The 24536-nt window shown below is 31.5% G+C and overlaps 1 protein-coding gene across 1 annotated transcript in view; it reads right to left on the bottom strand.

Moving 5' to 3' along the window:
- Positions 1-24536, bottom strand: part of LOC126734365 (uncharacterized) — an 81511-nt gene that overhangs the window by 39405 nt on the left and 17570 nt on the right. Inside the window, exon 2 of the mRNA XM_050437953.1 lies at positions 15201-15346. Within this exon, the coding sequence (XP_050293910.1) occupies positions 15201-15210 (10 nt within the window). The 5' untranslated portion in view covers positions 15211-15346. The remainder of the gene's footprint in view (positions 1-15200; positions 15347-24536) is intronic.

Consider the following 24536-nt stretch of genomic DNA (forward strand, 5'->3'; position numbering starts at 1 on the left):
TGCAAGGACGAGTAATACTCAAAATGCTAAAAACTTACGACTGAATGATAAAACTTCGAAAAAATTAAACTCGTATCAGTTAAAACCTTAACATATTAAAATCAGTCGATTATAAATTCATGACTCATATTAGGTCACTTGAAAAAACTGCTGAATCCAGATATTTAAGTCAATCCAAATTTTACCAAATGGCGTCAACATTCTTCCATCGAAAATCGGAAGAACTTTTTAGCCTCCAGAAATAGCTGCAAGCGAATTATTGATGAATGCAAAGAGAGTCACAACAACAGGATCAAAAATAAACTGCTAAACTGCCCAAATGGAATAAGATCTTTCTGGTCGGTATCGAAAGCCGTTAGTCAAGGATTTGCTAAGCTACAGCAGATGATGGTTCTATCGCGGTAACAGCAAGGGAAAAAGCCAACGTACTGGGTAAACTCGTCGCTTCCAATTCTACTCTGCACTCGCAAGGCAAAACACCGCCATATTTGCCAAGGGTGAATTCATCGATGGGAAAAATTTCATTTCACCAACGAATTATAAATAAAATTCTTAAAAGCGTAGACACCAACAAAGCTTCTGGACCCGATGGAATTCCAGACCTAATACTAAAATGTGCAGACAAATTGACTCCTCCCTTATGTAGACTGTTCACGGCATCGTATAAGCAGGGACAATTTCCAACAAGCTGGAAAACTGCTCGAGTGCAAGCTATACCCAAAAAGGGTAAGAAGACGATCCCCTCCAATTACCGCCCGATTGCACTAGTTCCAGTAATATCGAAGATTATGGAGAAAGCAGTCAACCAACAACTGTTAAGATATCTGGAATCATCTGGACTAATCAGCGATTTTCAATACGGCTTCCGAAAGCTTAGATCCACCGGCGATCTTCTGGCTTACGTCACACACTTGTGGACGGAGGCCATGGAGAAGCACGGCGATTCCCGCTCAGTCACTCTTGACATTTCCAAGGCATTTGACAGAGTGTGGCATGAGGGACTACTAACCAAGCTCTCCTCAATCGGCATACAAAACTCATTATTGAATTGAATCAAAAGTTTTCTTGAACAACGAACAATCCAAGTAGCCGTCGATGGATACCTCTCCGACAAATTTAACATTAACGCTGGAGTCCCTCAAGGATGCTTTCTATCTCCCACCCTTTTCTTGATATATATCAACGATTTGCTAGGAACCACTGTCAATCCAATCTACAGCTTTGCGGACGATAGCACACTTATTTCCACATTTAAGTCCGCCAAACCAATGACAGCCGCAAGTTCTCAGAATCTTAGGCAGCAACAAGTAGCTTCAACCAACAACGATATTAGAGCAATCTTGGAGTGGGGCGGTAACAATCTGGTCAATTTTAACGCTAAAAAAACGCAGGCTGCAGTATTTACGATGAAGACTAACCTTGGTGGCCCGGAGCTGGTTATGGCAGGGAAAACATTGCCAATGAAATCATCTTTAAATCTTCTAGGAGTCGAGGTCACCAACAGTGTGTCCTGGCATGACCACGTTGCCGAGGTCGCCAGGGCGGCCTCCAAAAAACTCGGAGTGCTTTTCAAAACGAAAAAACTGTATACACCAGAACAGCTGCTGACTCTTTATAAGGCTCAAATACGCCCTTCCCTCGAGTATTGCTCGCATGTCTGGAGCTCTGCACCCAAGCATAGTTTAAACCTGCTGGATTCTATACAGAAGAGAGCTATTCGTCTTATCGACAAACCAGAACTGACAAAGAGTCTGGATAGTCTGGAGCAAAGGAGAAAGGTGGCTGATCTCTGTTTATTCTACCGTTATTATCACGGTAAGTGCTCCTCTGAGCTGGCAGGCTTGATTCCACCCAGGGCTGTTCCGGCAACAAGGACGCGTTTAGCAGTTGCGGCTCATCAACGTCGAGTCCACCTGCCTACCCCAAGAACGTCCCTGTATCGGGACTCATTCATCTGGAGAACATCTTCTTTGTGGAACGGGCTTCCACCTCACATATTTTCCAACGCATACAACCTACAGCGATTCAAGATAAATGCCCACAAATATCTTCGCGCAAGCACCACTCCAAAAGTGACATAGGACTTTCCTCTTGTGCTTGTGTTTACAATTAAAAAAAACCACCTCATTAAAAGGAGAGCTGATTTACATGAATCCTATAGAGGTTTTGATATACACATCAAAATGCTCTAGGGGACAAAGATATTAAAAGACATAAAATATGGATATATAGACATTTTGGAAATACTGCTAAGCATTAATTTATCAAAATATAAAAATTTATCAGTAGTTTAGTAGAACGGGATTGATAATGTATGATAATTTAATTTTTTGACAAGAAGTAACATATCAAAATAACCTAATTTTACAAAAACTTAATTTGAAGCCATTGCTCTTGCATATAGTTTAGCAACGCTTCTCTTGTCTGGAACACTATTTCTTAATTTAAAACACACCATATCAACATATTCCAAACGTGCTCGATAGGATAAAGTGAGGGGATTATTCCAATAAATATCTAGCAGTTCTTGCAACATTCGGACGTGTATTGTTGTGCAAGTATAAAATATTCATATTCAAGTTGCACCTTGAAACCTGTGAACTTCTTGAATGCTTTGCAAGCTAGACTAGGTATTCGACACACTCTAAGTATTTTTGATTCACAACGAGATTTTTATCATGTAACCAATTCCTTACTATTTGAGCACTGCATTCCATAAGCATTTTAAAGCTCACTTTTTATCTCGTTGGTAGAAATAGTGAGGTTTTGTAATGCCTGAAGCAAATAAGCCTATCATGCATAGGTTCTGTTGCTTTTATTGGACCAGTATGTCTTTTTCTCTATCGTTCTTTCCAAATCTCTGCCACGCTCTTTCTATAGTGTTCATGGTAGAATAAATAAAAATAAATAAATAAATAAATTAGGCCTTTATTTTATACTCGGCGAAGGGCAGCGAATGCTGTTAACTTAACCGAGAACACATAAATTACAATATTATTATAACTACTTTTAAAAAAGCAAATAAAATATACAGAAAATATTTAACTAACTTAATATACAAAAAAACAAACAAAAATATAGACTTAAAAAAAGAAAAAAAACCTACCTAGCGCTTGACCGACTTGACTTAACAATACAAATAGTAAAAAAAAAAAATTAATTGATGAAATAAAATTAAAATTGTTCCTAAGTTGACACAGTCATTAGTTACTCTATTTTATTATTGACTTTCAACCAATACTCTTTTTAATCTATTTTTGAAGCTTTGAAAAGACTTGTTAACATAGTCACTAATATTATATGTATTTATTAGCTTTGATGCACAGAAAGAAAATGACCTTTGAAAAATTGCAGTGCTATGACGGGGTATATCAAATTTTAAAACCGTGCGTGTTGTTCGGCTATGTCTAGACATTCCTGATTTAAGTTTATTACGTAAGTAGGCTATATAATTGTTTTTTAAAAGTTTAAATAAGAAACAACAATAATGAAGTTTTTCTCTATTGTGCACATTGAGCCAGTTTAATTCTTTCAGCTTACAAGTTACGTGATCCCGTCTTTTTAACCCATAAGGCATTTTGGCAGTTTGTATCTACTGGAAACATCAAGACATGGTCCATATACAAAATTAGAATAATAACAATGCGATAAGACGAAAGCTGCACAAAGTTGCTTCTTTAGAGTAACACTTAAGAGAGCCTTACCTTTGTACAAGTTTCTCAGAGACATATATGCTCTTTGAACTACTTTAGATACCTGCGTTTTAAATCTTAAATTTGTGTCAAACAATAACCTAAGTTTTTATGTTCTTTTAAATTCGAAATGTTTTCACCATCTATCATGAGATCACAGTCCATACGATGCCATGATGCCAAGGGGCCAATATAGATCACAGCCGATTTTTTAGGATTTAATTTTAAACCATTTTGTTTTAAATAATTATGCACTGCATCCAAGCACCGACTCAATGATTCCATGGATTCAAAAACATTATCCTTGGTAAACTGTATATAAATTTGTGTATCGTCACAGTATTGAACCATATGACAGTTTCGAATTTTATTTTTTAGGTCATTTATATAATGTATAAAAAGTAAAGGGCCTAGAATGGATCCTTGGGGAACACCTCTTGTTAAATCAGCTGGCGCAGAGAATGAGTTACCCACCCTTGTTATCTGTGATCTATTTGTCAGGTAATTACTGAAAAAATGCACAGCTTTCGGTAAGAAACCATAAGAAAAGAGCTTTGCCAAAAGCAAATTATGGTGAAGAGTGTTGAAGGCCTTGCTGCAATCTAACAAAACTAAAGCTGTTGTCTCGCCCTTATCGTAAGCATCAATAATATCGTCCAAGACTCCAAGAAGAACCGAGGCAGTACTAAAACCACGACGAAATCCTGCGATTCCGAGAGCAAATTATTTTTATCAATGTATTCAATCAACTGCTTGTATATAATCTTTTCAAAAATCTTGGACAATACAGACAGTAGGCTGATGGTCGTAAATCAGAACAATCATTTGGGTTAGAGATCTTAGGCAGTGGCAACATTATTGCCTTTTTCCATAAAGAGGGAAATTCATCTTTCTCGATGCAAGTATTAAAAATGTGAGTTAACACCGGTATAACACTGGGACAGCACATCGTGACTTTGCCACCCAGATATTCCCAAATGGTCTCCGCTGTAACTGGTGTAGACACCTGATGTACCGACTCGACAAAAAACCAGTTAATTGCTTCCGGATGTTTTAAGCTGTCCGGTAGGTTTGAAGTAGAATTGCTCTTTGCTTTACTATAAATATTAAGATTGTCCAAACCATTCCAGAGCGCTTTTTTATTCCTATGTCTGTGCACAAAATTAATATAGGCCTACTTTTCATTTCTCACTGCAGATGTAAACATGTTACGAATATTTTTATAAGCTTCCCAATCACCAGACTGTTTAGTTTTTTTATATTTTGAAAGCAGTGAATTTCTGTATTTTTTCATTTCTTGTAAAGCGTCTGTAAACCAAGGTGCTTTCGGCTTTGCTACCCTAACCGTGGTGAAAGGTGCATGTCTATCAAAAAGTTGCGTAAGAGTATGCGTAAAACACTGTACCTTATCATCTAGTTCCGTCAAACTAAACACCTCACCCAATCTACAGCTATCGTAGAATCTACAGCTTCTACGATATCGGGGATGTTCATACCAGCCTGCATTGCCGAACGGGAAGAACATAGTGAGGAGGAACGCCGTCTTGCTGGAAATATATTGCAGACGACGAGTTTCCAGATAAATGGATAGGGCGAAGGGGGCCTATAGAATGGCCTGCTAGATCTCCTGATATAACGCCGTTAGACTTTTTTCTATCGGGTCATTTGAAATATATTGTGTTTACTCCCCAACCTGAAATTTTGCATGAACTTCGTCAACGCATCATCGACAGCTGCCATGGTATCCCACAACATGCTTTTGAAAATGTCTGTCAGGAATTTGAACATCGCCTATATCATTGTTTGGCCAAAAACGGACAATACTTATTGAAATAAAAACTGATATTTTCATGTTTTTGTTTTCTATCTGAACAAATTAAGATAAACAAAAGATTTTTCTCATTTTCTCGAAAACGAATCGACCGATTTAAAGAAAATCAAACGTCAAAATAAAAGACCTTTTAAACAAGCTATTACTCGATACCCCTTGCCATTTAAAATTTTAAAGAGGATGACCCTGGGAGGCAGAGGGTAAAAGGGGGTGAAGTAATTTTAGGTTAGAAAGTTGTCAAACTTTCAAACCCTTGACAAACCTTTTGACGTATTTCGGCGTTTTTTTTTAAACAGTGGTTTTCGATAAATTCGTGGTGCGGAGTTTTCAAATGAACACCCTGTATGTGAAAGATACGTTTAGAGGAACACTTAAAAAGTAATAAACATAATTTATCTTGCAAGCACACTAACCCACTAGAAACTCTAAAAATTGTGATTTAATTTACACTTAAAATAGAAACAAATAAAGTATACTCATTGAGCATCCAACCATTGACCTATGAAATTTTTACTTTATTGTCCGAATTTTGATCTGCATTTTGCATCCTAAAAACCCAGTTCCCATAAGGTAGTCGTTAAAAATAAACAACGCTACGTACTATACAACAAAACAAAACGAAAAACTTTATGTTGAACGCAAGGATTTTATTAATTAGCATTGATTTTTGTATTGTTGGTATTGAATTTTCTTTCGTTTAGTTGGCCAGTGCAAGGCCAGATGCAAATTTGTTTTATAAAAATTTATAGAGCTATAAAGAATTCGACTCTATATTGAAATTCCCCAAAAGTTTTTTTTTAATTTGCTCTAGACCGCTTAAAATATGACTAATATCAATTTTCAAGTGGTTTCTAAAATATCGGAAATACCAGTCAGCCATTTATTTTTAACAACTCAAGGCTGCCTCTGGAACAAAAAGGCCTTGAAGAAGTCATACTTTCAAGAACAATTTCGGTATCAAATTCCGATCGCACGACATTAGCATTTAATCGGACAATGTCGATTTTTTCCCAGTATTGTTTTAACCCGAATGAAAATTCGCATGCACGTCCAATAACCGATCATAAATATTAATTTGTCATCATCAGAAGCTCATATATCGGTGATGGATGTGCATTTTGTGCATCAGATTCATTTGGCTAAATCGGTTTGTGGTTTTAGGATTCGTTTGTTTTGTCTCGGCTAAGTCATTAGCGATTCGCGGAAATGTCTTCTCTAATAATGGCCTAAGTGTCATAGATTTATTACTGTCTTAAAACGTTAGGTAAGGGAAATTCTAGAAACAGCTAAAATAACTTATAATTTCGATAAGAATTTATGTTCATGTAATTTTATTACAAACATAAAATAAACATTTGCGTGTATAAATCATTAATATATTGAGCATAAAACCACCACAACTAGACATGATCAAACAATTAAAATCACATTTTCGGTTCATTTTTATAAGGGACTTTAGATCATATTAGGTAGTGAGATTTCAATATTTTTTAAAAAATTAAAACGAGAAGAAACAATGATAGATGCCACTTAATAACAACAAAGTTCAAAAAATGAAAAACTTTTTTAATAGTGATGTTACTCGTTCAAAAGCACCACTAATTATCGTATCGTATGTTAACAAGGTTACTCATGAGTTGCAATGGATTCGCCGGATTTTCAATCCGATACCGTCATCAAAACAAGTACTTTGATAATAATCTTAAAAAAGTTTTTATAGCTCATCAAAACATACTGCAACGTCAAGGTGATGAAAAGGTGAATAGTACTAGTCTTAATAAGGGTCTCATTTGGATTCTCAATGGAAACTGTAAACAATACAGTCTTACAATCTGTGGTCTTGTAGACAAGAAGCAATGAATCTTTTCTCCATTCGGGTATATATGTCTTATTACACTAATAGTAAAAATATCTAGCAAGGTAATAGGTAAATAGATTGTGGTGAGTCAGTCATTTGATAAATTGTCGAGCTTCTAAAGAAATAAGTTCCAATTTACTAGAGCTAGTTGGGAAAGTAGCAGTTATGTATAATTTATAAAGTTAGACTGACATTAACTTTAAAGTCAGGATAGGGTAGAAAATGACTCAGGTCACATATCAGCTTTATTATATTAATTAGAGTGACAACCCATAAAAAAGCTGTATTTAGCCTAAAATTTTGTGACGTTATTGGTAACAGTTTAGATCAAAGATACATATTATATTCATTAGAATCAAATATTGGAGCTAAGCCACACCAAAAGGTTGCAAAGTGTATTTATAATCAATAAATCAAGGAACATCGTGAAGCTGTCTTTAATCAAAAAATGCTGAGCAGGTATTAGGGATTGAGTCTACTATAGTCTATCTTAATTCGAATTTGTATCACACCACACCTATATTTCTTTTGTAATAAGAACTGAGATTTATGTGTCATATAGTCTCCAGAGATGTGTCATGACTGTTATAGCCGTGCAGACGCCGATGTGCAATTATACTCTACATCAGTAGGGGATATATAAATGGATACCGATAAATCATCTAACAAGTTGCCGACTTTATACATTATTTACCTATAATAAAATTGATGAACTCCTAGGTAGGCTAGAGTGCCCTGCATTCATTTCCTGGAGTATCTCATAACCTGGATCAATCAATAGTGAAAAGCTGTTAGGAATTTGGCTGTTAGAAAGATTTGCATCACACCAATGATCGCCACCTTGATTCCTCATGTAAAAAAAACAAAATAGAATAGTTTCTGACAAAATAGGCTGAGGAGGGTTAAAACTCCTGGTTACTTAATTTTGTAACTATTTCAGCTAGGATAGAGAAATTATGATGACAACGTTGCATTAAGAGTTACGAATAGAAAGAAAAATAGGGAGGACGAGAAAAAATTAGGTGTATCTCCTATTAGTAACAAAACTTTCAAAAAGATATCTGCTGAAAATGAGGATAGTCGAAACAAAATTGATGTGGTTCTTTATGGGACATTTGACACGTTGAATTAGGATCTTTATATAGGAACAATTTAACGTAGATAAAGAAAAGTTATATTTATATTTGCTGAAACTGACGATAGAGCAGAATTTGTTTTTTAATAGTATTAGTTATTCTTGATCGTGACGTGGCATATCTCAAATAAAAATTCGTTTCATTATATGTATCTGTGCTTGGCACGTTGGTAAAGTTAAATTAGTATTTTGCAATAGAAACTAAACCTGAAGGATGTGGCAAAATTAAGTTTATTTCTGAGCAACAAACTCTTGATGTAGTGAAATATCTAGAAAATTAAAGTAATCTAGATATAATGGAAAGCTGGCAAGCAGTGATTGCTTGAAGGAGATTGCCTTTTGCTTCTGAAGGTATCTTAGTAAATAGGCAACGTCACATCTGAGATGTTCCAACGAAATAAGTAGGGTGAATTAATAAGTATAGAATTTTTAACCTATGAGAGATATTTTCTAAGAGTTACTGTTATGCCAATAACATTATACTTTACGTCTGCTCACTTGAATTATTAAATTTTAACAAAAATTTAAAAAAAAAATCTGAGAGCATTTTTATTAAATTTTGATTTTATCAGCAAATAGGTGTTATAAGACCCAGATCTTAGTATGGAAGTGAGAAGTGTCCAAGAAATTGGATTATTTGAAGTTTTTCATTGATAAGTTTAGGGAAATATAGCATTGCGATAAAATGAAAACAAATATATTTTTCTCTATATTTGTTTCATACTAAATTATTACCTGAACTTTTTTTACTGAAAAAAAAACACACTTTGAAAAATTAAAATTTAATAATCCAAGTAACTTAAGGATTAGGAAGAAATAAGGATTTCATTTATTATAATACAAACCGTCATTTAGTTTATTCCTATATAATATTCACAAACCCTTCTTCAACTTGCCATTATAATATTTTTTATTATTTAAATTTATTAACATCTCGAGTAAGTCGTTAGAAGCGGGCGTTGAATATAAATCCGCCCGGCTCGTCTTCGCGTTGTTTTCTATATTAAGTCTACTTAAATCAGATTTTTTTTTAATATGTATATATGATTTTTCGTGATCTTATGTTTAATGCATGGGTAGTAAGTGATGAAGTCTTCCGATAGACGCCGATAAAGCTTTCAGTTTTTGTTTTTTAATAAGGAAGGTTTAAATTTTTAGTCTTGTAGGTACGTGCGCAGGTTTTACTTAAGTTCGTACTTGAGATTTTGTCATATTTGATATGGGTGTCTCGATAATGAATTTCATTGAAACAAAGAGCATCTTTATAAGGGACGTTTGACTTGTAGCTGTACCAACAATCTTTCATTCTAATACTATTTATAAGTTAATCAAATACCATTTTATTCTATCGAATACTATTTTATTTCTACCTTTTCTGGTGACTTCAAATCTTAGACTGCCATGTAATATTTCTGTTTATGTTACTGGATCTGCACATGCTTTTACCGGCATATAAATGATATTAAAAACTCTATGAAGATTTATATATTTAAATATAGTAAATTTAAATTTTCAATTATACGCAAAAATATTAACCCAATTTGGGAGTGTTTGTTTGGTATGATTCTTCAATTAAAAAAATCAAATATAAATATCGTAATCTATTAATCTTATTTTTATTTTACATTTTTAAGAGAATGAATAAATCCATAAAATATAGTATTTGTCTGTATACTATATTTTATTTAAAATTATTATTTTTTGAAATACAAATTTTAACAAAGAAACCTTTCTTTTAATTTTTGCTTTTTTGACATTTTTTTAATATTGTCATATAAAAACATCAACCATTTTAGGCTATTATGCAAATATTTGGTTTTTAGTCATGCTTTATTTATTATTGTATCAAAATTATGTGAAATAAAAATATACCTTTCTCAAAAAATTAAAATATAAGATAAAATCTTATTCATAATTTAATTTTATTGTATCTTTAATTTAAAAATTGTTATTTTTTTAAAAATATGATAATAGTTTTATTTTTTGCATTAAATAGGTGACTTTTTAACATGATTTTTTAACAGTAGAAATAAATGATAATACAAAATAAATAAAATAAAAATTAATAACTTAGATAAATTAGTAACAAAATAAAATATCAGTTATCATCAATTAAATGCAGTGAGATGATTTCTCCAATCATCAAAATTTCGATTTATTAATTTCCAGAATAAAATAATGTAAACAATAAATAATTTTAAAACGAGATGCAGGACAAATAATAAAAAGAAATTCGGTGTTTAAAAACGTATATGGAAACGTTTTGTATGATGTTAATGAAAATTTGTCATTTAAGTAAAATATGTAGATGTTTTGTCAATGACTATTTGTTAGAACGTCGATGGATTCCACTCTAATTTCCAACAAGTGTATAAAATCAATAATCAAATTTTATTTTAATAAACTAACTCTTCTTAAACATACTGAACAAAAATAATTTTTGCTAAATTCTTAAATTATATGTAGAATTTTTCTATACTAGAAGTTTTTATTATTTTGCACGAAAATAACTTTTATTATCGACGAATTGACGTTTACTTTTAGTCATCTGATTGAAAAAAAAACTTTCTATTGGTCTGAACATCGGCTGTATTTCAATTAACAGGAATTATTCTACTATTAACTTAGTAATATCAAGATTTTTTTCACCTAATATGAAGAATTTAATAAAGGTCTTAATTAATGATTAGAATTCCGCTTATTCTACAGTAAATTTTTAAAGTTGAATCCGGTAGTAAAGGACGACTCTTACTCTTACTTACTTTTACGACTCTTTCACCCTATAAAGGAAAATAGTAATTTTTGATAACATATTTCAGATAATTGTAAGGTATACCTGTAGTATGTATACAAGTGAGCCAAACTAGAAAAATTAATATATAATATAAGATATTTAAAAAAAAATCATGCAATTTAATAACTGGGATGTAGACATTTATTAAAAATAAATAAAAAAAATTTATAGCAAAATTTTAAATGTTAAGTATGATCGATAAAGAAAGCATCAAAAATTCGATATTTTTTTATCTCTTTGAGGTTCGAAAGGCTTTAAAATATATTTTTTTTTATAAACATCCTCAAAAATTAAAATACCATTTCCAAATATGAAAATGTATTGCAAGCTCATGTATGAGGGAGCATCTTAACGCAATATTTATTTTCATATTGCATTAAGATCCTAATATTATATCTTTGAGCTAAGATTATATCATTGAGCTACGTATAAAAAGACAATTTTAAGATAATTTAGACAAAAATGGTGGGAATTAAGAAAAATTGACCTAAAATTGATAGAGACTTTATGTAATTTTTGTGGCACAGAGGATCAATCGGCACAAAATTGACATTTTATAAATTTTTTGATTTTCTTAAAAAAAGTAAAAATTTGTCCTTTCAGTCTCCCTTGCAGATTAAAAAATCGCTTATCACTTGATTAGTATCACAGATATAGACTCGGTTTAATACAAAGAAATTAAATAGTGCCTTAATCAGATTAAAATTCATTTTTTTTACAGAAATTGTTAATTTAAAAAAAAAAAACTACTCTGTAGCTTTGACTTGCTTTGCAGAACACTCCTACTACTATTACAGGTAGAGACTTGATTAATATTTTTTTAAAAATGCTGCTTTTTAAAAAAAATTAATAGAAAAATTACTTTTTAGCTCTGACTTGCTTTGCAAAAAAGACTTCCACTACAAAATAACCTATGACTTGATAACTATCACAAAAAGAGACTTGATTTAATTTTTTTGATTTAGAACGTCGATCAATCTATAGTCCAAAGTTTTCCCATATTTTTTCTTAGGATCACCTAGTAGATACTTGCCAAGATATACAGGGTGTCCCGGTTCATGTGGGAAATCTCTCGGATCCAGGTAGAACATCGAAAAATAATACCGAACGTTCCTATAAAAAAATTCCTACAGGCCTTCTTTACGAAGATACAGCCTGCTAAAGGACGCTGCTAGAAATTGGTTTTTCATAAATTACTTTTAAACTACCCGTTAGAATTCAATAAAAATTTTAGGTGATGAACACTATTAGGGAGGGACCTCTTAAAATGACATCCTTAAAATACATTTACCTTGTTTACTTTATCACGGACGTACTAGGTTGTACACTTTAATGCATATATTTTTAACACCCTGTATGTTAAAGTCTAAAAAAAAATAAATTTGGATACCTTGAACCCTAGGCTAAAAAAAGGTACTCTTTGGAGCAGTTTCTTCCCGAGTATCGACTGGGGTGGAATACCCCAAGGTTTTGAGGTGACCCCATAGATAAAAATCTAATGGCGTTAGATCGGGAGACCGAGGTGGCCAAGCAACAGGTCCTCCTCTACCTATCCAACGGTTTTCAAAAGTATTATTTAAGTGGTGTCTTACAGCAAGGCTAAAATGGGGTGGGTCTCCATCATGCATAAAATACATATCTCGGCGGGTTGCAAGGGGCAAATCTTCTAATAAATCTGGAAGATTGTTCTGGAGGAACTCCAAATATAGTTCTCCGTTTAAACGCGGTGGCAGTTCAAATGGCCCAATCAAAAAATTGCCAATAATTCCTGCCCAGATATTTATTGATTGGAATTGATGTTGATGATGAGAAATATATGTATCACGGGGATTTTCATCAGCCCATACATGCGAGTTATGTAAGTTTTCAATTCCATTTTTGGTAAACCCTGCTTCATCCGTAAAAAGAATCGTGCTGATAAAGCTAGGATTATTTCGCTGCTGATCTAACAGCCAGTTTGCGAAGTGTATTCTAGGAGCAAAATCTCTGGGCAGTAGTTCATGCACTTTTTGTAAGTGATATGGGTACAACAATTGTTCTTGAAGTACCATATGTACAATTGTTTTGGATGAATGAAGCTGACCGGCTAATTTTCGAGTATATTTTCAAATATTTTCTTCCAATTGCACTGTACGTGCTGTTCTCCTCCGACCAAAATTATTCTTTTTTTTTCAAAACATCCTAAAATTGCATTAAGGAAATTTAATAGTATTACCTCATTAAGTGGAAAACAGAAACCTACCAGTTTCCCTTAGACGTTGATCAACACGTTGAAATGTTTTCTGATCCGGAATAATGCGATTGGGAAATCTTTCTTCGTACAATTTTTTTGCTTCCAATGCATTGCAAGACGCCAGACCATACATAAGATGCATATCTGCATACTCAATAAAAGTAAACTGCATATTTTGACGTAATTTAAATTAAAAGTTACAAAAAAATACAAAAATTAAAAAAATATTATCAAATAAAGGACGAATATGTTGACAAAGATTAGGTTTAAATGATAGGTATTTGCTAAATTTGGAGTATAGCAACGTTTGTAACAATAATGCATTCAAAAATGCAAAAATTCCGATAAATAAGTCAGGTAAAATACAATTGGTTTATATTATTTCTTTAGTTTTTTTTATGTTTAGTTTTTATCTTAAGAATAACAAAAAAGAAACAAACGTATAATAAATAAGAAATATTTTGTAAAAGTATTTTTTAGGACACCACTGTATTTTTAGGAACATGTATTTTTTTAAAATTAAATGACTTACATCGAAATTTTCTGATCTTTGAATAACTGGCGTACTTATCTCATTTAAAAAAAAAATAAAAAAAAAACATTGGCTCGTTTATTATTTTTTTTCTCCAAAACGGTTCATTTTATCAATAATGAACAAGAGTACCTTTTTTTTAGCCTAGGGTTCAAGGTATCCAAATTTTTTTTTTTAGACTACTATTATTTTTTTAACATACAGGGTGTTAAAAATATACGCATTAAAGTGTACAACCTAGTCCGCCCCTGGTAAAGTAAACAAGGTAAATATATTTTAAGGATGTCATTTTAAGAAGTCCCTAGTAGTGTTTATCACCTAAAATTTTTATTAAATTCTACCGGGTAGTTTAAAAGTAATTTATGAAAAACCAATTTCCAGCAGCGTCCTTTAGGAGGCTGTATCTTCGTAAAGAAGGCCTGTATTAATTTTTTTTATAGGAACGTTCGGTATTATTTTTCGATGTTCTACCTGGATCCGAGAGATTTCCCACATGAACCGGGACACCCTGTATAAATCTACTCGAGTTCTTCTATTTTTTATATATAACTACCCGAGTATCATGGAGTTTTCTACTGAATTGATATCTGGGATACCATTATCTATTTATCAATATTAATTATAATAACGAAATTACAATTATTCCAAAAAAATTTAAAAAAAAATCAATTTGTCTTTGATGCAGAATCAATATTTTTGTCCATCAAAAGTCACAGATTTTGTATAGTAGTCAAACTAGGTTACTTAATAGCAATTTAAAAATCAGAGATGTTGGTTTTTAGAAAAATATTGAAGTATTTTGGGATTATCTGTTGCAAAAAATAACATTACATTTTTATGAGCTATCATCTTAAATCTTTAGAAAAGCAAATAAAATCTATAAATCCGTCAACAAATTTCACAATAACAATAAATAACTAATTCTGTATTAGGTCAAAATAAAAATAAAAATTGGTGGGAACTATCTTTAAAAAACATCCGGTGTAAGTTTCCCTGTACTCATATATGCACCACCAATACCTTCATTCGACCTTCCATTTATCAATATGACCAAATCCTCACAAATAAAATGGTCACTAACACCACACACCAGGGTTCTTACTCTCAAAATCGTATACAACTCACCAAGGTCCATTGTTATCTTCGTTGAGCGGTCTACGGTCAATGAATTTCGAAATTTTAGTAACGCGTGACTTGAAATGCCATTCGAACTTCCTTTCCGTAAGTTGTGCCTCGTACACACGTCCTACATTTGTATGTGCGGATGCATCCTGTAAAAAGTCATAAAAACATTAATATTATCTTTTTTTAATATTATATTTGTTTAAAGGCAGGTAAGTTATTATGGGAAGACGGTATTGTTGGGAATGAATTTATTGGTGATCAGTGTGAAAAATATTGGTTTTACCTTCAATAATATATTCGAATATAGACGTTGATTTAGAGAGTGGATTTCCGTAATAGTTTTGCGGAAGTTGAACAAAATAATTAAGAATTAGAATTCAGAAAAAAAGGTTCAATGAAATTAATAATGAGTTCCGTTTACAATAAAAATGTAAATTTAAAAAACCTGTCCTAAAATACCTTAAGATACTTAAAAAAAATTAATTTGATTAATGAACGCACCATTTTATCAACCATTTTATTATTTTTTATAAATTTTTTATTGTGTATTAGAAAAAGATGTATGTTAAGGTACAATATTTCAAACTGAAGAGTGACGTAAAATTGTTAATAATATTGATGATAACAATGATGCCCTTATTAAGTAAAATTTTAATTAAGAAAATGTATAATCCAGAAAACCTTTTAAGAGCAATGAATAGTGAATTTTCTTATTTAATGAACTTGAACAGTTTTTATTTGGGTTCCTCTTGTACTAAATATTTAAATAATATTTTTAAAATGATGAATATTTAAATGAATTTAGCATAATTTAATACAAAACAGAAATTATTTGAATAACACGAGTTTTCATTTACGAAATCATGTTTAGTTTAAATAGGTATGGTAAAAGTGGCATATGAATTAAAAAAAATCTATTTTTCTTTGGTCGTTGTTTAGGCTGTTTTTAGTCTATCCTCAAGGCTCTAGAACCAAAAATATTTCATAGCAAATATCAAAACTACTCAAACATGTAACAAGAAACCAGAAAATGATAAACCCTGAATAATAAAAATACTAATTAAAGTGAAGCAAAGAAACTTTTATAAAGATGTTAATTCTATCGGAATTTTATCTTTATCTAGACATCAAATCTTGATAAGTATGTAGTTGAGAATTTAGAGAAAACTTTTTTCTTTTAGCTAACGTTCCGGCCTGTCCATCTTATCATTATCATATTAATAGGAAACTTTCTTCAAGTTGTCGTAATTCTTTGGAAAATATCAATCGTCATAGGATTATTGGCAAAAATAAGGACATGCATAAACATCTCCAAGATTGAAGAAGTAGTTCATTCTTGCAGTGGTCAATGGGTAATTAAAGATACTTTTCGGTTATCCTCCACTAAATTTATTTAAAAAATATTAATCCGACGTGTTTCGGACATATAACATGTCCATCAGGGATAACAAATTAAGGGGTTCCGTCAATACATCTTACAGATCTAGTGCCTCAGATAAGGTTAAAAGGTTAAAACGAATTAAGATACTTGAGAATGGGACCAAACATGGATTTACAAAAACTTTAAAATTACATCATTACGACAATACGATAATTGTTTTGTAAACAAGAACTGTACATTAAATAAATCTAATAACTGCTAAATCTGTACATTATCAAATCTGCTTCTAATCAAAAAGTTTTGTGGTCTTAATGACATTCCTTATTCATTATTATCAAAGAGTACTGCTGGTATTCTTTCTGTTTTGACCAATTTTATTAACTTATCATTTCAATATGGGCATTTTGCAGATGAACTAAGGTATTTATAGTAATGCTTCTTCATAGGAAGGGAGAGGCCTCTTTTATTAACAATTATAGGCCTATTACTTTATTTGTATTTTTTAAAACTTTTGTAAAGTCCTTTAAAAAACGCCTTGTAACCTTTCTAGATGCTTTTAATAATTTGTTTTGTCGCCATTATAGGTTCAAAGACGTTCTCTCTACTTCAGATGCCAGATGCAGTTATTATCCCTGTACACCACAATTTTAAACAACTTTGAATCTAAACTGTTGAAATCTTTTTTGACTTTACCAGGCTTTCGACACAATAAACCACACAGTGCTATTAAATAAAGTGTCTCATTATGGCGTCAGACGCACTGCTCTGGAATGGCTGAAAACATATTTGTCTAGTAGGCTTTAGAAGGTTAGGCTGAATCCTACCATCTTGATATAAAGGTCAGTACTCTCTAATTTGGCAGAGGTCGGACTTCTTTTTGCTATTTATAAATGATTTGCATCTTTTTGTTGAAGCTAAGTAACCCTTTTTGCCGATAACACTTCAGCCATAGTGGCTAGTTAAGATTAGCCAGCGTTACTGGCCAGCAAATGCATGGCTCACATTGCATCCTGATGTCAGAAAAATAGTCTTTGCTTGACCAGTTTAAAGACAAATTTTATGGTCTTCACTCCAATCCGAGTCACTCAGGATAGAATCTTACTTCTAAAAGATAGTTCTTATAACTTAATCCAGCACAACTCTGCAAAATTTTTAGGTATATTTATTGATAGCTATTTGTCTTGGTATGATCAGGTAGGGTCATTGTGCAGTAGGTTGCCTCGAAGCAATTTTGTCATTTTGCAGGTGAGAGATTGTATTGATTCCGGCATCTTAAAAACATGTTACTATGGGGTAGTCCATTCAATACTTTCCTATGGTTTGACTGCTTGGGGAAATTCTTGCCATGTCGAGAGAGTATTAATATCCCAAAAATGCCATTTTCAGGGAATTAGGTTTTCAAACATCAAGAACAGTTTATTATGCCCTTTTTGAGTCGCATCTACGTTACGCCCCTCCATTCTGGCGCACATGCGGTGTAACTCAATTTGAGCGCATCTTTAAACTCCAAAAGTGAGCAGTTCGGTATCTGCTTGGACTTAATAGCAGAGCTCACTGTCAAGAAATCTTATTCTTCCCTTCTTATTCATATTTGAATCTATTTGCTTAGTACGCAAACATAAGTCAGAAATGCCAAGTAGGCCGTCTCACAATTATTCACTTCGCAACGCAGTGCATCTTTATCTGCAAACCCCTCGGTCCGAGTTAGTAAAAAGCTCTATTCTATACAGAGCCAAAAAGATGCATAATCATTTGCCTTTGGAAATTATATCAATTACTTCTTTTCCTCGATTTCATAATGCTTTGAAGGCGTACATTCTGGAAAAAGCCTTTTACGCAGTGGCGGATTTTTTTCTAGGATAACTTTTTGGGTATCACACACACATTGGCTCTTTTTATATCTTAAAATAGAGAATATATTAGTTTTTTTCTTTTTTTAGTAAGTAAATTGCACTTTCATTCTGTATTTAATTAATTTACTGTTATTGACTATTGTGTTTATTTTTATTGACATTTTATACATCATGATGTATATTGACCAAGTACATTGTTTTTGTACAGTTTTGCATGTATTTATTTTGTTTGTATATTTATTTTTGTTTTTTTGTGTGTTTTGTTTTGTTTTGTTTCATTTATATATGTTTTTTTTATTAGCTTTTTCTACAAAATTTTGTAATTTTTTGACAATAAAGCATAATGATTGATTGCGTTGTTCGATTAAAGTCTTGTTTTCATACTACTCTTTGTCCGAACTTTTTAATTGTAGTTTAAATTAATTTGTATGTCTAGTTATCATGTTATTATTAGTGATAATTCCGGTGCATATATACACTACGTCTATGAATAAATGAATACATGATAGAACAGATACGTCTACGTCTAGAAAACAATGAATTAGTTGCTGAGAGCAAAGGTTATTATGGTGCTGCAAAACTATTCGAATATGAATGGCCAGCTCATCTTAAACTTCATAGAGGACAACTGGCAGATAGTTTCAGAAAAAACTTTACCATTGATTGAGAGAAGAAAGAAATAACATTACGAAATTGTTTTTTGATTTGTAAAAACTATAGGTTATTTGAGTGAAAAAAATGGACTGATCTTTATTTGTCCTTAAAAATACCCGCAAAATTTTAATATTCCCACATTATTATGCTTTTACTCTTATGTCAAAGTCATTTTTTAATATTCACAGATGCATTATGACTTTGAACATCAATTGGCTGATCAGTGATAGGATGGGAAACATCTTTATAAAATATTTCTGGGTTGTCTCAATTGTTTTGTCACTATCACTATCGTATCAACTGATAAATTATATTTAGACAATTCATTGGAAATATATTTAAAACTATAGTCTACTGATTTTTATTTGTCCTTAGAAATTTCCACATCCTTTCAATGTTCTCACAGTAGGGTAATTCTGCTTTTATATCAACAACGTCAGCTGTGATATAAAATTGACAGATGAAATATAACGTTCCAAATTAATCAGCTAACGGGGTACATTAGGATTAAGAAATAATAAATACTTTTTTTGGGCTATTTAAATTATTATGTCAATAATATTAAAATCAAGACAAGATATTTAATGATTATTTGATATGTTTTATTTATCCTGGGAAATGTCTACTAATTTTAATACTTTCACCCTAGTATGATTTTGCTTATATACCAACTTCAGTTGTTAAAATTGCCTGGTTAATTATGACGTTCAACATCAATCAGCTAACAGGGTATATTAGGATCAAGAACATATTAATGAAAACTTTTTTTGGACTCTACTAATTCTTATGTTAAAAACACTCAAATTAGGATAAGATGTTTTTAATTTTACTGATTATTTATGTATGATTCTGCTTTCATATTAACGTCAATTATCAAAATTGACAAATCCATTATAAACCTCACTCAATAAGCTTCAAAAATGTTAACAGGATTAAGATAATTAATTAATTAATACACCTACGGTTTTAATACAAAAATGATTCATTTAGGAAATATTTCCCCCTGTAGATGGTATACTGGCGATAATTAAGTTACATCTGTCGTACAAGAAATAGAATAAAAGAGCCAACTAATCAAAATAACGACTAGCATCTTGGCTCTGGACTCTGATTCCTAAAATTAAATCTAAAAAGAGAGTAGTACATACGTCTGTCGCTGGGAAGGTTCATTCATTCAAGATTTCCACATTTTATGAATCAAATTAATTTGGACTATATCCACGTGGCCGGCATTCATCAAAATGATGAATTATCTAGGAAATTATGCCGTTCATCATTTAATTTTGGAATTGCGGACCGTAGATCCGCCATTTTCACTTAATAAACATTATATGCGAAGCGTTTAAAATCCAGACTTTTATACGATCTTCTTAAAGTTCTATTTACTAAGTTAATTTAGTTAATATAACTTTATGCATATGACGAATTATTAAAACACAGACATAAGCCTTGGTACTAACAAGATAATTGGATACTGAGAATAATTCAGTGGGAAGCACTTAAAATATTGTTGTTTTAAATCGTATACTATTGTGTACTACGACGGACATCTTAAGGCATGTTTTTAGGGGATATTATAATTGAATAAACTAAAGATATGTTAACTAAGATTTTCCTAATTCAGAAAAATAGGAAATATTTTTTTTTATTAAAATTAAAAAACAGATCTGTTCTAAGTTACTCTAAAAAAGTTTTACTTTACTCTAAAAAAACGTATAAATTCGTATATACATATGTATTAAATTACGAAATAGCTTTTTAGGGTGTATGACACTTTTAGAGATACCAGGTCTTCAAATAGGGATAAATTTGCAAAATTTGATGCTTATTAGGATTCAGCCTACAAATTGAAAAAAAAATCTATAGATATCCAAAACAATAAAAAACAACGAATTTTTCTGATGTTATTTCAAGCCGTAGAGCGAAATAATCTTTCATGATTTTTCGCCCTGCAAAACGGTAATGTAAGATTAATGATACGAAGTTTCGTTTTTTGGAAATAATTACTTTATTTTTACATTTTTTATCACATTTTTGTTTTCAGAAATCTCCGCAAATAATCGGGCATCACGATATACTAAATAAATTAAAACCGATATGATTGAGACAAAATTAATATTATTAGACTTATTTACGTATTTTAAATACGCGAATAAGCTTAATAACCTTCCAAATAATACTTTTTAAATTTAACATCTGTTTATTTAAATAAAGACGTAATGCCCAATAAACTAATAATTGAATTTGTATATGTATTTCAAAAGTTGAAATTTGCTTAATGACTTTTTGATTTAAAAAAATACTTTGCCTAAAACGGTGCCTATATACTTAAAATTTTATTTTCTAATACTCTTATAAACATAATTTTTACACATATGAATAATTTGTGTTAATATTATTAATATGTAAAATATTCAATATTATTCTTTTTTACTTTTTTATCGCTAACATTTTTATTTCTTTTTAGTAAAAATTGCCAACATAGTAGGCAAACAAAATCGATAATCAATGGGATCTAAAAATAAGCTTCTCTTCTGCACCGGCATTTACGGCATTCTGAGCTTTGCATACCATGAATCCCGTACAGTAAATAGCAATTTTGAAAAACAATTTTACCGAAATAGAAATTCATTCAAATCTGACAGGGAATTATTTTGATTCGGTTTTCATACTTTCAGTGTTTTCTTTTAATTTTCGGAACCCACGCGCGAGTTAACGCAACAATCTTATGAAAACCAATATAACGTTTATAGGGGGTGAATTGTTTTTGAAAAAATTCTTGCAAAAAAAATTGCCAAAGCGTTCCTAAAATTTGGTTTATTCTTATGAAGAAATTTTCATTATTTCAACGCACGTTGGATTTAAACGAAAAATTAAAAAAAAATTAAACTAATCAGGCGTGCGTCTATTTATTCCTAAAAATATAAATAAATAAACCTAAATATTTAATAGCCAAAGGTAAAAAAACTGACGAAATTTTAACAGCTGACAAACATAAAACATCTGCTTTAGCACATTTTTAATAATAATTAACCTAATTACTCCGCGTACCGAGGTTTTAGTAATTCTCAAACGGAAACGTTTAATCGTCAGCTAATTTCCGTACGCCTTCGAAGTTCCCAGTCTAGGCGAATATTAAACATTATTTATAAATAAAGCTGCCATTTTAAAAATAGCGTCGGTGTAAGTCATGAACCTACGGATTTCCAAACATTTTTGTGAAAAATGGATTACGGCGCGCGTGGATAGGTTTGCCAGTACTGGACTTGGAGCTAATATTAATTATTAATATTAATTTCTACGTTTTTTTAATTTTTTTTAATTATTTACTTTGATTCAAACCCGGGCACATTATTATTTGTTATTAAAGTATCAAACTTAAATGACTATACCCTCTAAGATTAATAAAAAAATTAATCAATTAATACCGTTGGTTCAATTAAAACTACAAACTAAAATGATAAGTGTTAATTTAAGTATTATTTTTCTACAAGCAAGTATTGAGTTAATTTTTTTGACATCTCCGCATTTAATACGCCGTTATGATCACCCATCATTCATAGGTCTAAAATATGTTTCCATTTTAGAAAATCCCCTTCTGTAAGAAATTCTAAGATTTTTTGAAAAATTGTGATGATTAACTTTATAATTACATCTTGCGTTTATTAATTATTTTTTTATAAGATATTAATCAAATATACGAGAAACCCAACTTTACTACTTTTTTTATTTATCAGCAAATGATAATTCAATCGGCAGCAAGAAAAAAAAAACAAAATACTCAAGAAACAAGGAGATATTTGAATTTAATTAAATTTTTTTTCACAAAATAGTAAATGTCATTATATAAATTTAAAATTTAATTGATTTATGCACTAAACAATTAATATACATGCATAACTTAAATGGCTACGGTATTCAACTTTATTTAATTAAATTGTGTACTGAATTCTATATAGAAATTATATAATAAGGTATATCATAGTAATTATATAATAAATTATGTTGACTAACTATATTAACTGAATGTAAAATATGTTTTTTATCAGCCATAGAATTCTTAAAAATATTTTTTTAACTCGATTTTAAACTTTAACTTTAAGGAAATACATAATTACATAAAATATGTATCAATTTCAAACCAATACCAAATAAAAAATATCTTGTTTGTAAAAATAAATAGTTTTGTAATAGGGTCGAGTGGGGTAAATGTAAACAGGGGTGATTATTGTAAACGCCATAGGCAATCTTTTTAAATTTTCCGCTAAAACCTTATAACTTCCGGGCACAGTCTATTACCCCCTCCTTTCATACTATACAAAGATGCACGTGTCTGCAGGCTCGATTTTAGTTTGTTTTGTGCTTTCATTCCAACCATAACAATAATTCTGTTTTTCCATTGGTGGCCACTTTGTGAATATTTATGTGAAAATTTAATTTTAAAGGTAAGTACTATAAAATAAGCTTTGTATTGTTAAAAATACCCTAATTGTTGTGCCTAAATATATTTTTAAAGTGAAATATTACCTTAATATCTTAAAAAAAGTGTTTACATTTACCCCGAAAAAAAGTGAATGGGGGTAAATGTGAACATACATTTTAGTAAATACATTTGTTTCAGATGCCCAGAGAGTATATTAGAAAAACTAATGAGCCAGCTTATACCAAGGAAGACCTAGAAAATGCCGTTCGAGATGTGCAGAATAGAAATGTGTCTTACAGGCAGGCACAAGAACACTACTCTGTACCAATTTCCGTTATTTCCCAGCGCCTTAATGGAAGAAGAACCGCCATTGATTCTACAGGGCGAGATCGTAAATTAACGTTTGCTCATGATACATAAAAGAAAATGGTCGATTGGAAAGTCGCGTTTCTGGTGGATCAGGTCGCGAATCTACTACAGTCCTAGCATGTGTGGGAGCAGATGGTTCTGTGCTTCCTCCTCTTATTGTATTTAAGGGCGCTGGTGTACAAGCACGCTGGGTGGCCGAGAAAGCGTATCCTGGAACTCTGTATGCAGTGTCAAAAAACGGTTGGATGGAGGAACCATAATTTTTTACTTGGTTTACCAAGGGTTTTATCCCTCATATAAAAAATATAAGACAATTAAAGAATCTTCCAAACCAAACTGCGGAAATAGTATATAATGGACATGCTAGCCATATTAGTGTTTGCATAGTTGAAGAAGCTATCTCTAACAATGTTACCCTGATTAAGTTACGAAGCCATTTCACGGATATGTTACACCCCCTTGACAAATGCGTGTTTGGTCCTGTCAAGACTTTTTGGGAGAAAAAACTTATCGCGTATGGAAAGAAACAAATGGGTAAGGGAACTGGAAGATTATCTAAATCGGAATTTGTGGAACTACTAGCCGAAGTTTGGACTCATGCAATAAAACTAAAAAATATTGTATCTGGTTTTAGTAGTTGCGGGATTTTTCCTGTC

The sequence above is a fragment of the Anthonomus grandis genome, chromosome 3, assembly GCF_022605725.1.
Source record: "Anthonomus grandis grandis chromosome 3, icAntGran1.3, whole genome shotgun sequence".
NCBI classification, from domain to species: domain Eukaryota; kingdom Metazoa; phylum Arthropoda; class Insecta; order Coleoptera; family Curculionidae; genus Anthonomus; species Anthonomus grandis.